The sequence below is a fragment of the Podarcis pityusensis genome (genome assembly GCF_964106645.2).
Source record: "Podarcis pityusensis genome assembly, chromosome: 14".
NCBI classification, from domain to species: Eukaryota; Metazoa; Chordata; class Lepidosauria; order Squamata; family Lacertidae; genus Podarcis; species Podarcis pityusensis.
Genome location: NC_138039.1, coordinates 5,127,857 through 5,145,583, shown reverse-complemented (window position 1 = coordinate 5,145,583; position 17,727 = coordinate 5,127,857). Strand labels below are relative to the sequence as shown.

Sequence of the window (17,727 nt, the reverse complement as noted above, 5' to 3'; positions counted from 1 at the left end):
TTCTGAAGTTTTCCCAGTGAGCCAGTACAGAGATACATTTATCAGTGAATTCTTACATTTGGTATCGTGCAGTAAAGGCCCTTTGAATAGGTAGGAAGAAACTGTGATGGGGTGTTTTGTGGGGACAAATCACAAAAGTCACAAAAGCGATTGTGCTGGTTTTGGTAATGGGCTGCATGTGCATGATATCTGCTGGAGGGGCAACCCCCCCCAACCTATACATAAATTCCTGCAACATTATGAACTCTAGGAAATAATGTTTTATTATGATTATTTATTAAAGCAAGGGGGCATGGCTTTTCCACGCCAAAAGTCATGCGAGCCCAAACTCTGCCCACCTCCCAACCCCTCCCACCACTCCAGGTTTAAATAACATTGCTAACAAATATCTATATTCCCTTTCTTCAAGGAAACATCCCTTTTTATCTCTCAGCCCCTCTGCTTTCCTTTCTCCCTCTTTGCTCCTTCACAGGAAGCGGAGCCTGAATGGGGGGAAAAAAAACCCGTAGCAACAATTAAGAATTTCATTATGATACAATAGGACAGTTATTGCGGCGGCATAATTATTAAGCTATAATTGCTAATTGTCTTATTAGCATTTAACAATTATGCAAATAATGGCAAACAGGCTGTAATAGCAATAAAATTACTTTTATTTTTACACTAATAAAGAGATTGCAGATTGCGGCGATGGCCATTTTGCTCTCCAGAGTTTATTGGGAATGACTCATGAGCTGAATAAAAAAAGCTCCAACTGACGCTCTGTGTATGCAGGGAACTGGGGAGGGGGTGTTCCTACATTTGGGGGGTGGGGATTGGCTCTGTTAATGGGTTTGGAGTTTGGTTTCCCAGCTTCTTGATTCATGTGGGATCTTATCTGCCTCTTTGCGGGGGAAAGAGGCAATATGATATTATTATTATTATTATTGCTTTTCTATCCCACCTTTTTCTCCCAGGACCTCAGAGTGGCGAACCTAGCAGTTTGAAAGCACACCAGTGCAAGTAGATAAATAGGTACCGCTCCAGTGGGAAGGTAAATGGCGTTTCCGTGCACTCTGGTTTCCATCATGGTGTCCCGTTGCGCCAGAAGGGGTTTAGTCAGGGGTCAGCAGGTCCCACTGTCCCTCAAACCTTGTGGCGGGTCGGACTATATTTTTCTTTGTGGGAGGGAATGAACGAATTCCTATGCCCCACAAACAACCCAGAGATGCATTTTAAATAAAAGCACACATTCTACTCATGTAAAAACAAGCTGATTCCCGGACCATCCATGGGACAGATTTAGAAGGTGACTGGGCTGGATCCGGCCCCTGGGTCTTAGTTTGCCTACCCATGGGTTTAGTCCTGCTGGCCACATGACCCAGAAAGCTGTCTGCGGATAAACGCCGGCTCCCTCGGCCTGAAAGCGAGATGAGCGCCACAACCCCATAGTCGCTTTTGACTGGACTTTACCATCCAGGGGTCCTTTACCTATTTAATTCTGACAACAACCCTGTGAGGTAGGTCAGGCTGAGAGGCAGTAACCCAGGTTCCAAGGTTCAAGGATGAGGGGGGATTTGAACCCTGGACTCCCAAGTTATAATTCAGCCTGGGGAGATCCCAGGTCAGCTCTGCAGGTCTGCCAACTCCTTTTCCATCAGCAGGGCAAAGCCTTCGGCAACGCTGCCTCCTTGGCCGGACGCTGGTAAAGAGCCAGAAGTTGGCAGGACGGGGGGGGGGGGGAGCTATCCAGCGGCAGGCAAGCCAGATTCGTCATTCTGAAGCCGTCCAGGGAAATACCTAGGCGATTAGCCTCGGATTTCATTCCAGGCCCGTTGTGGGCACTCAAGTCGTTTGCTGAAGCTGCCGCGGTCAGATGTGAACTGTTAGTTTGACTCCAGAGAATGCAGCAATCTCCGTGATGGGAAACGCGCCTGGCCTGATGTTTCGGAGGAAGGAAGCTGCAGATTCACAAGCCTTGCTTCCCGCTACCTGGTCGACTGCAAGTGAACACCAAGTTTGTGACACCCCCGCCCCCAAATATATAGGGCTGGACACAGCTTGGCACATCTTGGGTTGCACAAGCAGGGCGGGATATGCTACCAGACCTCCTCTCTCACTTGTCCCCACCATCCGTACATTCAGAAGTAGTAGTAGTAATAATAATAACAATAATAATAATAGTAATAATAATAGGTAGTGTGTCTCTGAACATGGGGGTCCTGTTCAGTCGCCATATCTGCTTGCTGTTGACAGAACAGTCCCTCCATGGATTTGCCCTCTGTTTGAAAGCCACCTGAACCAGTGTCAGCGACCATCGCTTCATGTGGCGGTGAGTTCCATAAGCTGACGGTCGTGCATGCCAGAAATGATATTATTGCACTGTTTTCCCTTGCCTTTGTATAATGAAACGTGATATTTCTCGCCTCTGAAGTAGCCTATCAAGAAGCACGTGGTGCAATGCCGCAATTGATTAACACAGAGCTAATAAACAAGAGTTTTATGATCACTTAAGTGTTGAGAGGCAAACGGTTTCAGCTTTGTATTCTCTTACTTGTTACTTTGGGCCTTATGTGTTGGCTCAACTCTGCTTCTATCCCAAATAATCTTTCCACCTCCAGGGGTCACTCAAACTGCCACCCACTCCCAAACGCAACTGACCCTCCCACGCTGGGATCCTTCGGAAAGGAAAGGAAAACAAAGCTGCCCATATAATAATGCCGTTATACAAATCTGCGGTGCGACCGCATTTGGAGTACTGAGCACAGTTCTGGTCGCCTTGTCTCAAAGAGGAGTTGGAAAAGGGAAACCAAAACGATCAATGGGAAGAAGCGACTCCCCTAATGCAGAAAGGTTGTAGCATTTGGGACTTTCTGGAGAGTAAAGAAGTGACACAATAAAAGGGTCTAAAATTATGCACGGCAAGGAGAAAGTGGATGAAGTTCTTCTCCGTCTCTCCTTGTGCTAGAACTTGTGGGAAACCAATGAATCCGAAAGGTGGATGATTCAGGACAGATAAAATAAAATTCTCCACGCCGCACATAGTGAAACTCAGTCCTGCATGAGGCAGTGATGGCCACTAGCCTAGATGGCTTTTTAAAAAGAGGATTAGACAAATTCATGGAGAAAACTATCGATGGTTAGTAGCCATGATGGCTATTGCTCTACTTTCCACAGCCGGAAGCGGCAATGCTTTGGGATAACAATTGCAGCAATAAGAAGATCACTTGATTAGTAAAGGTAAAGGACCCCTGGACAGTTAAGTCCAGTCAAAGGCGACTGTGGGGTGCAGTGCTCATCTCGCTTTCAGGCCGAGGGAGCCAGCGTTTGTCCACAGACAGCTTTCTTTTTTTTTTTTTAAAGATATTTATTAAGGTTTCCAATAAAAAGAACACATCGATAAAAAAATTAAAAATAAAAAAAGAAATACACAATTCAAAAGTACATAATCCAGAAAAAAACAAAAAACAAAAGACAAAAAAGAAAACAGTTAAAAACAATACCACCTTTTCATCTCCATTTTTAAATTTACTTATTTTCTGGACCTCCTCATACCTCCCTCTTTTGTATTCCAGTTCAAATTGTTTGTCCAGCAATTTCTTTCCCTCTTTTTTAATCCCAATCTTTAATCTTAATATAATATAACATTAAATTTTACCTCTTAAAAACCAAATTTCCATTTCCTTTAACTTTTTTAATCCTAATCTTTAATCTTGATCTATATATAGCTTTAAATCCTGTACAGCTGGAAGCCACTTATTTTCAATCCAACATCACTCTAACATTCTTTAATTTTGCAATATTTCTGCAGATAGTCTTTAAATTTCTTCCAGTCTTCCTCCATCGACTCTTCTCCCTGGTCACGGATTCTGCCAGTCATTTCCGCCAGTTCCATATAGTCCATCAGTTTCATCTGCCATTCCTCCAGTGTGGGAAGCTCTTGTGTCTTCCAATACTTTGCGATGAGTATTCTTGCTGCTGTTGTTGCATACATAAAGAAAGTTCTATCCTTTTTTAACACCGTTTGGCCGACTATGCCCAGGAGAAAGGCCTCTGGTTTCTTGAGAAAGGTATATTTAAATACCTTTTTTAATTCATTATATATCATTTCCCAGAAAGCCTTAATCTTTGGGCACGTCCACCAAAGGTGAAAAAATGTACCTTCAGTTTCTTTACATTTCCAACATTTATTATCGGGCAAATGATAGATTTTTCAAGCTTGACTGGAGTTATGTACCACCTGTATATCATTTTCATAATATTCTCTCTTAGGGCATTACATGCCGTAAATTTCATACCTGTGGTCCATAACTGTTCCCAGTCAGCGAACATAATGTTGTGTCCAACGTCTTGTGCCCATTTAATCATAGCAGATTTTACCGTTTCATCCTGGGTGTTCCATTTCAGCAGCAAGTTATACATTCTTGACAAATTCTTAGTTTTGGGTTCTAACAGTTCAGTTTCTAATTTTGATTTTTCCACCTGGAAGCCAATTTTCTTGTCCAATTTAAATGCCTCCATTATCTGAAAATAATGAAGCCAGTCTCACACTTTGTTTTTTAGTTTTTCAAAACTCTGCAATTTCAGTCTATCTCCATCTTGTTCCAAAATTTCCCAATATTTCGGCCATTTGACCTCCATTTTGAGCTTTTTCAAGGCTTTCGCTTCCATTGGTGACAGCCACCTTGGAGTTTTGTTTTCTAATAGATCCTTATATCTTATCCAAACATTAAACAGCGCTTTCCTGACAATGTGATTTTTAAATGCTTTATGTGCTTTGACCTTATCATACCACAGATATGCATGCCACAGACAGCTTTCCGGGTTATGTGGCCAGCATGACTAGACTGATTCTGGCAAAATGGGACACCGTGACAGAAACCAGAGCAGCGCACGGAAACGCTGTTTACCTTCCCGCTGCAGTGGTACTACTTGCACTGGTGTGCTTTCTAACTGCTAGGTTGGCAGCAGCTGGGACAGAGCAACGGGAGCTCACCTGGCCACAGGGATTTGAACCTCTGACCTTTTGATCGGCAAGCCTAAGAGGCTTAGTGGTTTAGACCACAGCGCTTCCCGCGTTTTTAGTGCATGCTGCTGATAACGCCAACGTTGCCGGTTCGATCTCTGTATGGGATAGCTGCAGATTCCTGCAATGCGGGGGGGGGGGGGGGTTTGGACCAGAAGACCCTTGGGGTCCCTTCCATAGTAATTTATTACTTATAATAATTTATTACTTATACCCCACCCATCTGCCTGGGTTCCCCCAGCTACTCTGGGCGGCTTCCAGCGTAATAGAAGCACTGCAAAACGGCAAACATTAAAAACATCCCAACACATGGCTGCCATCAGAAAGTTGTGCAGCCGTTTACCTGTTTGACATCTGATGGGAGGGCATTCTGAAAAGGAGGGGAGAGGGGTTCTCGTGCTTGGATCCTGCTCACTGGCCTCCCACAGGCATCTGGTTGACCCCTGGGAGAACAAGATGCTATACTGGATGGGTCGAACACGGCTCTTTTAATGCTCTTATGCTGTCTCCCACCAGCATTCAAACTCCCCTTTCAAGCTCTTGGCCAATCACTTCACTTCCCACATTCCAAGCACGCTCTCTCACCCCCTCCCAACCTAACACACATTTTTTTTTACACGTAGCTATACGTTTACCTTAGGGACGGAGCTGGCGCTGTGGTCTAAACCACAGAGCCTCTTGGGCTTGTCGATCAGAAGGTCTTCGGTTCGAATCCCCGCAACAGGGTGAGCTCCCGTTGCTCGGTCCCTGCTCCTGCCAACCTAGCAGCTCGAAAGCACAATAAAGTGGAAGTAGATAAAGAGGTACCACTCCAGTGGGAAGGTAAATGGTGTTTCCGTGCGCTGCTCTGGTTTCACCAGAAGCGGCTTAGTCATGCTGGCCACATGACCCGGAAGCTGTATGCTGGCTCCCTCGGCAGTAAAGCGAGATGAGCGCCGCAACTCCAGAGTCGTTCATGACTGGACTTAACTGTCAGGGGTCCTTAACCTTTACCTTTATATGTTTACCTTAATTACTCCTCATGGCATGCAGAAGATGTTACTTACATAGACACCTGGCCATCACACAGCCCAAGCCCAGAAGCCCCGGCGGGTATCGACTCCTCCCTGCCGAACTTCCAGATTTAATCAAGATGTGTTAAAGGGAAGCGTGAAACAAAGGAGCAGAAGGCCGCTGGGTTGACATCCATTTCTACACTGCGGTCCTTTGTACTGAATGGATAACCTGTCCCTGAGACGAAATGACCCAGGCAAAGAAGACCAGACAACAGCAATCTGTCTCTTGCTGTCCATCGGTGTTTAGGAGGGCCATCAATCCGGCCGTCACCGAGTATCTCAGGACCGCTAATTCTCTGGCTCCTAGGTCTTTGTCTACTGGGTCTTCACTTCGTTTGTCTTGGGCTCGTCGCTGCATCACCTCAAGCCTTACAGAAGCGGATAAGGACTTGCGTCCTTGACAGGTCGGCGAGAGATGGGCCAAAAGGCATGTGGTTTAAACGAAGGACAGCTGGTTTATTTATTTATTGCCCAGGTGGATCTCTCAGTTCTTAACTACACCGAAGAGAGAGATAACCAAGTACCTTCTCCCATGAGACCCTAAGGTTCACTCAGTAAGAACCAGAAACCTGTGGCTTTCTGTGTGTTGCTAGACTACAGCTCTTGCCACCTGTGACCACTGGCCCTGCTGCCTGGGGCTGATGAGAACTAGAGACCAGCAGCAACCTGGGACATATAAAAGAAAGCCCTTCTTTGCAGAGCTCAGAGTTGAACTAGGGAACTCATTGCCACAGGAGGCAGCAATGGCCAGCAACCTGGATGGCTTTTAAAGAGGATTAGGCATATTCCCAGAGGAGGAGAGGGTGACTGATGGCTACAGTCATACCTCGGGTTGAAGTACCTTCGGAAATGAATATTTTCGGGTTGTGCTCTGCGGCGACCTGGAAGTAACAGAGCGTGTTACTTCCGGGTTCCGCTGCTCGCGCGTGCGCAGATGCTCAAAATGACATCATGCGCATGCGCGGAAGCGATGAAATGCAACCCGCGCACATGCGTCTTACATTTACTTCAGGATGCGAACGGGGCTCCGGAACGGATCCTGTTCGTATCCAGAGGTACCACTGTAGTAGGCATGTGGCAGTTTCAGATTTATCTCTGTAACCTGGAAAATGTCATCCAGAGATCACCAGGTGCCGTTGTGCAAGCTCAGATCATCTTTAATGAAGGTTAAAAACAGGTGCAAAAGGTTAAAAATAGAAAGGAAAACTGTGTTTTGTTTTTTGAATGAGGCAGAAGCAAATTTACCCCTTGGGTTACATTTTCAAGACCAAGCCTTTGTAAAAAAGGAAAGAGAAACCAAAGGAGATGCATAAATAAAGGCAGCGCAACAGGAAAACAGCTATTTTTAATTTTTTAAAAAATGAAACATTATCAGGTCGTTGTTGTGGAGCTGGTTGGCTGCACTGGGAGGTGTTTTGGCAAAACCGCACCCCAGGAAGAGTCCAACAGATGCCCCCACTTTTTAGCCGCCCCAAATGAGAGGGGTGCTCACCACACTGGTCCCCACTGGAGAGGCAAAATGGCTTCTAATCAGGACTTCCAAGACATTTTGCTCTCTGCCTAAATCAGAGCTGGGGAACATTTGGCCCTCCAGATGTTGGACTACAGCCCCCATCTGGTCACAGGTTCCCCATCCCTGACCTTAATCAATGGCTGGAGAGGAACAATACCAGCATCCCTTAAGCCAAAGTGACCTTTGTCCTTTTTTGTGGAAGATGCCTGGTAAGAAGTACCAGGGACTGGTCCTTGCCACTGGCAGACTCAAGCATGTGCCTTCTCCTCGGGTTCTTCACTATCAAGGTCCAGCAAGGTCCTTCTGTCCTCTCGGAGTCCCGAGCCACCAGGTTGTCCCTCTTCATATCATGGCTTCCATATGCAAAATCTTCAGGGCTTCCGAGATCTGGGAGCTGGTGTCCATCTGCCCGTACATCCCCACCAGGAAGGCCCTCTGGAGCAAAATGGCAGCATGCTCTGCGAAGAAGGAGAGAGATGGGCGCAGGCAGAGGAGATGAAGGAGGAACAGCAGATTCAGTTAGGAGGCGGGTGGGTTCGCCACAGGAAACGCAGGCTGGCCCAGGACCCTTCCTCATGCCCACCCCCCAAAAAACCCCCAGAAGCAGAGCCGTGCGTTAGGAAGAGAGGACTTACACTAGTGGCCAAAATTGTGGAAACCTTTTGGGGAAAGTGTATTTCTGAGGTTTGATGGCTCATAACACCACTTTCTTTTGGAGTAATACCATGAAATACTATATTGATGGAAAGATAATTTAAGTAAGAATGTAATGCAACAAAGTTTGTTCAATTATCTGTATTCTATCAAATGTTATAGCCAAATAAGCAGGAAAAGGAAGCTTAGGTTGATACGCAGCAATGTTTCTGAATACCAGTTGCTGGAAATCACAGGAGGAGAGAGAGCTCTTGGGCTGGGGTCCTGCTTGCTGCAGCCCAGAATGCCGCGGCAAGACTACTTACCGGGTCCTCACCGCGGGATCACATTCACCCGGTGCTATACCAATTGCACTGGCTCCCGGTGGGGTACAGGATCAGGTTTAAGGTGCTGGTTTTAACCTTTGAAGCCCTATACAGCCTAGGACCCTCATACCTATGGGACCGCCTCTCCTGGTATGTCCCACGAAGGACCTTACGGTCTTCAAATAAAAACATCTTGGAGGTCCCGGGCCACAGGGAGCTAAGACCAGCCTCAACCAGAGCCAGGGCTTTTTCGGCCGAGGCCCCAATCTGGTGGAACACTCTGTCACCAGAGACTAGGGCGCTGTGGGACTTGACATCTTTCCGCAGGGCCTGCAAGACAGAGCTGTTCCACCAGGCCTTTGACCAAGGCACAGCCTGACCCCCTCTCTCCTTCTCTAATCCTCATAGAACTCTAGCCCAATGGTTAGAATTAATTTGATTCTGAATTGATTTTAGAATGGATTTTGTGGCTTGCCGTTGTTTCATATTATATTTAGTTTATAGTTTAGATTATAGTTTAGAAATTATTTATTTTAACTGTTGAGTGGATTTCTGTTTAACTTTTGTGTTATTATTATTATTATTATTATTTAATACTATTCTAATGATTGTTGAATGTTACTTTTTTGATGTAGGTTGCCTATTTTAAAGTTATGTTTTATTATCACATTTTTGTATTGCAATAGATTGTTATAAGATGTACATTTTCAGCTTGTAAACCACCTTGAGTATTGGAAGATAGAAAGATGGTATACAAATTAAAAATTTAAAAAATAATAACTAATTGCTTGTGATTTTATGTAAACTGTGCTATTTTTACTGTTGTTAGCCACTCTGAGCCCTGCTTTGGCTGGGAAGGGCAGGATAATAAATAAATTATTATTATTATTATTATTATTATTGCTTCCCCTCTCCTACCGCACAACTCAATTGGCAATGTCAGAGAATGAGCTGGGCTGCCACCGTACCGATCAGTATCACCTTGGCCTAACGGGAACGCCTGCCAATATTTGCCCAGGATCAGAGATAAAGGTTGCCTACTGACATTTGACCAAAGCGTACACACGGCCCCATCGTGCCAACTACTGGGCGGGAGAAGCATTTGTCAGAAGAGGATGCAGACTCTGAGAAGCCCAAGCCGAACCCACAGAATCTGAAGGAAAAGCCAACGAGCAGCTCCTCTGGGGCTTCCACACTAAATGCCACCTGTGTTTTCAGAGCAAAGAAAAGTAGCTGGAAAATTTGGGTTTCAAAGGAGGGTGGAAGGCTGGGAGCTGAAACTGAGCACAGAGGTGGAAGCGGAGGGCTAAAAGGAGGCAAAGCTATTCTGGTGCTGGGCCGGGGCAGGTGGGGTTTAGTAGCAGGACCTATCTTGGAAATAATGGAAAAGAACTATCCCAGTATGTTTCCGAGCACAATTCAAAGTGTTGGTGCTGACCTTGAAAGCCCTAAACGGCCTCAAAGGCTCAGTAGACCTGAAGGAGTGTCTCCACCCCCATCGTTCTGCCTGGACACTGAGGTCCAGCTCCGAGGGCCTTCTGGTGGTTTCCTCGCTGCAAAAAGCGAAGTTACAGGGAACCAGGCAGAGGGCCTTCTCAGTGGTGGCGCCTGCCCTGTGGAACGCCCTCCCATCAGATGTCAAGGAGATAAACAACTATCTGACTTTTAGAAGACATCTGAAGGCAGTCCTGTTTAGGGAGGTTTTTAATGTCTGATGTTTTATTGTGCTTTTAATTCTGTTGGGAAATCCAGCCAGATGGGCAGGGTGTAAGTACAGTGGTACATCGGGTTAAGAACTGAATTCGTTCCGGCGGTCCATTCTTAACCTGAAACTGTTCTTAACCCGAGGTACCACTTTAGCTAATGGGGCCTCCTGCTGCCACTGCGCGATTTCTGTTCTCATCCTGAAGCAAAGTTCTTAACCCGAGGTACTATTTCTGGGTTAGCAGAGTCTGTAACCTGAAGTGTCTATAACTCAAGGTACCACTGTACATTAGAATCGTCAGTTGAACTGACCCAAGCAGGATGATTAAGGTCTGTGTGGAGATAAACTTTAACCAAAGGTATGCTTTATGGAGATCGAGAAGCAATAAGAGCTTTTGGAATGGCGCAGCAATTAATTCGGAGTCGCCATCTTGCCAAAGGATTTATAGCCGGGAGGAGGAACTGACCAGTTTTCAGACTGCATTCCTGGTGAATCTCCTCAGAGGTTTTGAGAAAGGAGGCAGATTGGTGAAGATTAATGACGCTAAGACTGTTTTGATGTATGGAAGTGATGTTATATGGAAAACGTCTGGATATGGCTACTGGATAAAAAAAATAATATCCACGCAGGATTACAAACTGTTCTAACCAGCTTGTGGAGACTATCAGAGGTCACAAAGAGAAAGGAAAAATATATGAAAATAACAACAAGAGATGTGGAAAAACAATAAGAAAGGACTGGATAGTACTGTGAACATCATAAGGTTAGATTTGTGGACATTAAAACAGCAGTAAGAAGCAAGAAGTTGATTGGATCCCCTTCGGAACTTGAAATATGGGTACCCCCAACAAAAATTTAAAATTCGGCTGTGTAATTTGGAATTTATGTAATTTGGTTTGATTTGATGTGATTGGTCGGTTAATAAAAAATTATTCTTAAAAAAAACCCTCAGGGTACCACTGTAATACATCATCATCATCATCATCATCATCATCATCATCATTATTATCCATGTTGGCAACCATCGGTCTTGAGAGTCAATGGAATGTGCCTCCAGAGGTGAAGCTAAATAGCTGTGTTAGTAGCACCTAAATGACCTGGGCAGTGTGTATGGAAGTCCTGGGCTGCCCAGACAACAAGCCTACCCCCTCATCCTCCAAGGAGCACGAAGAAGCTAGCTATGGTTCTCCTCTCCTGTTTGATCCTCACAACAAACCTGTGACGTAGGCTAGGCTAAGACCCAGTGACTGGCCTAAGGCCGCCCAGGAAGTGTGATGGCTGAGTGGCGATTTGAACTCGCATCTCCCCAGTCCAAGACTCTAACCGCTGCTCCACACTGCCTCTCTCCTTGAAGGTCAAGGGCTCTTTACCCCTTCCCTAGCTGTGCTTCTGTTATATTGGAGGAGCCAGCCTTACACAAATGCAAACCTCTTCCCCCTTCCCCATGGCATTTTCTGAGTGCTCAGAGTCTCTCGCTCGCTTACACTGAGCTCTGCAGTTCTTACAACCACCTTGCAAAGCACGGTGGAAGCATCAGGAAAAGCAACTGCCTGCTCTTACCTTGGCAAAGGAGGGTGTACTCAGGCAGGTTTCTCAGAGCTGTCTGAACAACCTCAAAGTCACGGCTGCCAAGGCAGTACATGAACGTGGGGAGGAAGTCGGCCGCAATGCTGGAAAGTGGAAAGGAGAGAGAGGATTTCGGTGAATCGAGAATACCAGGAAAGCCAGGCTGCTGTATCAGGCCACAGGCCCATTTAGTTCAGTGTCCTGTTTGCACAGAAGGCAGGAATATGGAAAGCCCCCAAGTGGGACATGAGGGCAACAGCGCTCTCCCATTGTTGTTCCCTTGCATTTGGTATTTGGAGGTAGACTGCAGTTGTGCAGGGAGGTTCTGCGCAGCCATCGTGAAGAACAGCCTACTCCTTCCACCACAAATGTGTTGAATCCCCTGTTAGAGGCTGTCGCAACAGCTTGTAAAATTGAGCTTTATCTGTATTTAAAAGCATGCCTGAACTGCTTAGTATTTTTAAGAATATCTAAACCACAGAGCCTAGGACTTGCCGATCAGAAGGTCAGCGGTTCGAATCCCCGTGACGGGGTGAGCTCCCGTTGCTCAGTCCCTGCTCCTGCCAACCTAGCAGTTTGAAAGCACATCAAAGTGCAAGTAGATAAATAGGTACCGCTCATGCGGGAAGGTAAACGGCGTTTCCGTGCGCTGCTCTGGTTTGCCAGAAGTGGCTTAGTCCTGCTGGCCACATGACCCAGAAGCTGTACGCCGACTCCCTTGGCCATAAAGCGAGATGAGCACCGCAACCCCAGAGTCAGTCACAACTGGACCTAATGGTCAGGGGTCCCCTTTCCCTTTCAGCGGCATGCAAAGATGCAACATGAAAACAGGAGGGGAGAGTGCTCTTGTGTTCAGGATGCTGGACTAGATGGGCCACTGGCCTGATCCTGCCAGGGCTCTTCTTGTGTTCTTACACTACAGTTGTTCAGCTTTGCAGCTGGCCTATACCCAAACCAGCACCGCCTCCTGTTTCTTGCAGATTTACAACGAAGTCATGCAGTTCCTGAGATCTACAGCCACCCATTCCTTGTTGGACAGTGTTGCTCTGGAACTGATTCTGTTTCAAACTGAGTGATCTTCGTCATCTGTCTCAGAAACAGCCTGGAATTCGTTCCCCCTCCCTGGGATTTTCAAGGGCTGCCCTCTATGAGCAAAGCGGCTCGAGTCAAACTCCCTGTGTCGGTTCCTAGGCCCCATCAGCCCCCCTGCCCTCCACGCAGGGTCTGCCCATCCGCACCTGGGGTTGTTCTGTATCGAGCGCAGCGCGAGGGAGAAGGCGAGATTCCGGCAGGTTTCCTCGGGAGAGCTCATCAGTCTTTGCAGGTGAGTCTGAGCGGTGGAAGAGAGAAAGGACGTTGGAGGGCAATGCCAGTAACAATAGTTACAGAACCCCTACTAATAGCCAAGTACTGGAAGGGTGACCATATACCAACCAGAGAAGAATGGCTACAGAAGCTAAGCAAGTACTTGGAACTCACTAAGTGGACTGAAGCCTTAAGGAACAAGTCAAATAAAATAGTCCAGAAGGAATGGGAATGCCTAAATATCTACCTATCGAGTCAAGGTTCAAGATTTGGTTGTGTTTAGAATAAACCCGTATGTAGGAAAATGTCTCCTTATACCAAGATAAGGAATATATCGAAATACAGAGAAATTGCTTTAGTTATAAGAAATGAACCAGCGTGAGGTCGACAGAAGTCAAAAAACCAAAAGTATAATAAAAAGAGATTCACCCCAGAAGGGTCAGCATCTCAGTAGGGAAATGACATTCTGAGCTGTCTATTATAGTTACCTTGTATTATATTTATGTTCTTACTTTTTGCGTTTGCTCTGTTTTCTTTTTTTGTATTTTTTCCCTTTTTTCTGTTTCTTTACTTTTCTTTTTTGTATTCAATTGAAATGTTTTTATACCTTGTTTTGTTTGTATAACAATTCAATAATAATAATAATAATAATAAATAAAAAATTAAAAAAAAAAATAGTTACAGAACCCCTTCAGTGGTTCAGAGTAAGAGAAAGCAACTTCCAGGGTGGGCTTTTTCATAGGAGAGAGGTGGGCATTCCAGCTCAGCAGTCTCTTCCCCTCCTGCAACCCCAAAGAAGTCAAAGAACTTGGCTGCAGAAGTGCTCCCTTTTGGCAAGTCTCTGGAGTGTCTACAGTGGCTGGCAGAAGCCATGGGGAAAACTGGCACTGCCAGGGCCGGCTTGTGCCCAGAAACAGAGCAGGAAGAGGTGGAGCCTACTGTTAGCCCCAGGGCATGCTGGGATGAAAGGGAGCCAAAGTACCCCAAGGGATACCCAGGTCAACCTGCCCACACATCGAGATCAACATTGGAGCCTCCCTGCCCCTGCCATTTGTCTGCCACCTAGGTTACGGATTGCTTGCGGAGCACTGACTTCCATTTTCGCAAACGCTTCCTAACCGCTTGCATGGAATTCTTACTCGCCACAGGCGATTAGGCTGCTTAGGAGTCTGTCCAAAGTCAGGGGTCAGCAAACTTTTTCGGCAGGGGGCCGGTCCACTGTCCCTCAGACCTTGTGGGGGGCCGGACTATATTTTGGAAAAAGGAAAAGAAATGAACAAATCCCTATGCCCCACAAATAACCCAGAGATGCGTTTTAAATAAAAGGATACATTCTACTCATGTAAAAACACACTGATTCCCAGACCATCCGCAGGCTGGATTGAGAAGGCGAATGGGCAGGATCTGGCCCACAGGCCTTAGTTTGCCTACCCATGGCCAAAGTGGTTGGCGACACAGGCTCTGTCAACCCTTTTTCCGAAAGGGTGGGGAAATGAACATCCCACCGAAGGGGAGCAGGGCAGAGCAAGAGACACACAAAGCAGACAACTGAACGAGGATGGGGGCAACATACGGAAAAGAAGGCAAGGATTTCCGGTCTTCGCCTGGACATCTCGTCGATATCGGTCAGCACCTCCAGGATATCTGGGAAACAGGGCAAAACAAAGAGACTGGGGTGAGCAATATGGTGTCCCTACCCCTAAGAAGAGGGGGAGGAAGGAGCTGACAGCCTCTCAAGGGAACGCAATCTGCTTTATAACAGCTCTTCATAATCAAACTTATCCCTTATACACAAAGTCAATTGCTGCCGTCTGCAAGATAGTCTCTTCTGCAAGTTTCAAAGGTCTCAGAAACTCTCTCTGCAGTAAGTTGGAGCAGGGCTTTTAGTGTGGTGGCCCCTGTTCTGTGGAACAGCATCGCTATCAATATACCACAGGTGCCCCCTATCTGCACTTTCTGGAACAGCCAGAGACATTTTAGTTCCAACAGGCTTGCTTGGCTGGATAAATGGGACTCGACTGCGAGTGTCCACTTGTTAGGCTTTTAGTTGTGTTTTAAATATATTTCCTGTTTTTTGTGTGTTTAACCGTTTTTAATTATTTTATGTGTAAATCACCTTGAGATGGCAGATTAAAAGTAAAGGTAAAGGGACCCCTGACCAGTCGTGGCTGACTCTGGGGTTGCGGCGCTCATCTCGCTTTATTGGCCAAGGGAGCCGGCGTACAGCTTCTGGGTCTTGTGGCCAGCATGACTAAGCCGCTTCTGGAGAACCAGAGCAGCGCACAGAAACACCGTTTACCTTCCCGCCGGAGCAGTACCTATTTATCTACTTGCACTTTGACGTGCTTTCGAACTGCTAGGTTGGCAGGAGCAGGGACCGAGCAACGGGAGCTCACCCCGTCGCGGGGATTCGAACCACCGACCCTCTGATCGGCAAGCCCTAGGCTCTGTGGTTTAACCCACAGCGCCATCCGCGTCCCTGATTTGCTTGTTAACCATGGCTAAATGAGCTACATACATAACTTTAAAAAGCTGTTATTTTTTGTGTTTCCTTTCTTGGTCTTTCCACAAGCTCTAGGCTCTGTGGTTTAACCCACAGTTTAGGAGGCGATTAATAAATTAATTGAAATAAATAAATAAATAAACAACAACAACAACATAGCTGTTCCAAGCACCCCAGGCACACCGTTTTGTTGTAATTCTTGCAACAATTTTCCAAGTCAGTTCAGTATCATTATTCCCCCCCCCCCCCCATAGTACAGATGGGGAGACAGATGCTGAGAAAAACGAAACAGTGGCTTGCCTAAGGCCACCCATGGAGTTCACAGCAGAGGCGAGGATTTAGCCAGTAGTTTACTGGTTCACAGGCTATTACACCAAGAGTTGGGATGTAATGTAGTAGCATTAGACCAATTCACAGGTCGCCTGTGGCTTCTGTAGGGAACTGCTTCCCCATTGAGGGGGCCCCTATAGCAAGGAGCGCCACGTGAATGGCCTAAGGGAGCTTGAGGGCCCTGCTCTGCCTCTCTCCACCTGGCCTGGGGCAGGGCCTGACAGGCTCCATAAAGGACTACTGTTGCTCAGCAGAGAGGGCTCCCTTTCAAAATTGTTTTTATTTTTTATCTACGTCATTTTAAATTGTTATTGATATTAACGTTGTATTTTTAGTTTTAGATTTTATGACAATAGAAACAGTATCATGAGAATGAAGGAAGTTTTATGCAGAAATTTGTATTTCATAGATATGATTTTCTATAAATTTTTGGTTCTTTTTCTTGTTTTTCTTTTCTTTGTTGTCTTTTCCAAGTTTTTCTTTTATGTCTTGATGTTTTCTTTTTTTGTATTTAACTCCTCTATACTTACCTTCGTTGTACGTTTGTATTTTAAACCAATAAAGATTTACCATGGGGGAAAAATGGAAATTGTTTTCCATTTGGTTGTGTACCATTTGATGTGTTTTATTTATTGTTTATGACTTTTGTTATGTTGGCAATTATGGGAATCTTGTCACGTTGTAAGCCGCCTTGGGCTTTGTTTTAACTATGGAAAGGCAGCATACAAATAAAATGATGATGATGATGATGATGAATGCCCCCTGCCATTGAACATTGCCCCCCGCTTCTGCAACATTTGGGTACCTGCACTGTGCAAGCGTTAGATCAGTGTTTTCAAAATGCATTATCATTTTCAGAAGCACATTCACCATGAGGAATACCCTGTCTGAAACCCTGGGCAGAGCTGCTGCCCAGTCAATGCAGACCATATTGGCCTTGACTTACCCTCCACAGCCTGACCTCTGGAGAGTCGCTTCATGTACGGGGCCATTTCGGCTGGAGTGAGAGGAGTGAAGAGAGAGACACTGACAAGGGGCAAGGAACTTGCGCCGGGGACTTCATCTGAAGATGCACAGAAGAGAGAGGGAGAGGGTTTTGTTAGTGCTCTGTTAGGTGCACAGATCTCAGACTCCAGAAGCACCAGCAGCAGCAGTAGAAGTAGTAGTAGTAGTAGTAGTAATAATAATAATAATAATAATAATAATAATTTATTCATACCCCACCCATCTGGCTGGGTTGTCCCAGCCACTGTGGGAGGCTTCCAACACACACACAATATATATATATATATCAAGCACTAATAGTAACAACCAGATCCTAAATAAAAAGTCAACATAACTTTAAAATAAGCAACTTATATCAAATAAAGCAATATATGTATTCAATAATCCATTAGAACCCAACAGTAAACATCAGCAAATAATAATCTAGCAGTTTACACTTATCAATTACAATATTTACTAATCTATAATCAATAAAACAACTGCAAATCACAATGCATAAAATACCAGAAAATGTACAAAACCATGTAAAAGGATCAAACTGAGAAACAAGGACACAAAACTTATAAAATTATTTTTAAAAACTACCCCTGAACTCCTGGGACCTGCCTATTGTTTACAACTGGATTCTTTTTATGATTGCATGTTTTGTAATGATGTTTTATACGTTGTAAAGGTAAAAGTAAAGGGTGTTGAATGGTTTCTTAATATGTAAAGGTTCATCATTGTTCCACCCGATGTGTATGTCTTTAAGGGGCCAAAGCAAGGGCCAGAGCAAGATAAC

At 45.5% G+C, this 17,727-nt stretch overlaps 1 protein-coding gene across 1 annotated transcript in view; it reads right to left on the bottom strand.

Annotated features, from left to right (window-relative positions):
- Positions 1-7,386: 7,386 nt before the first annotated feature.
- INTS1 (integrator complex subunit 1) overlaps positions 7,387-17,727 on the bottom strand; it is a 75,814-nt gene continuing 65,473 nt past the window's right edge. Inside the window, exons 43-47 of the mRNA XM_080980910.1 lie at positions 16,888-17,004; positions 14,682-14,752; positions 13,042-13,133; positions 11,798-11,907; positions 7,387-8,031 (exon numbers count right to left, since the gene is read on the bottom strand). Of these exons, the coding sequence (XP_080837036.1) occupies positions 7,916-8,031; positions 11,798-11,907; positions 13,042-13,133; positions 14,682-14,752; positions 16,888-17,004 (506 nt within the window). The 3' untranslated portion in view covers positions 7,387-7,915. The remainder of the gene's footprint in view (positions 8,032-11,797; positions 11,908-13,041; positions 13,134-14,681; positions 14,753-16,887; positions 17,005-17,727) is intronic.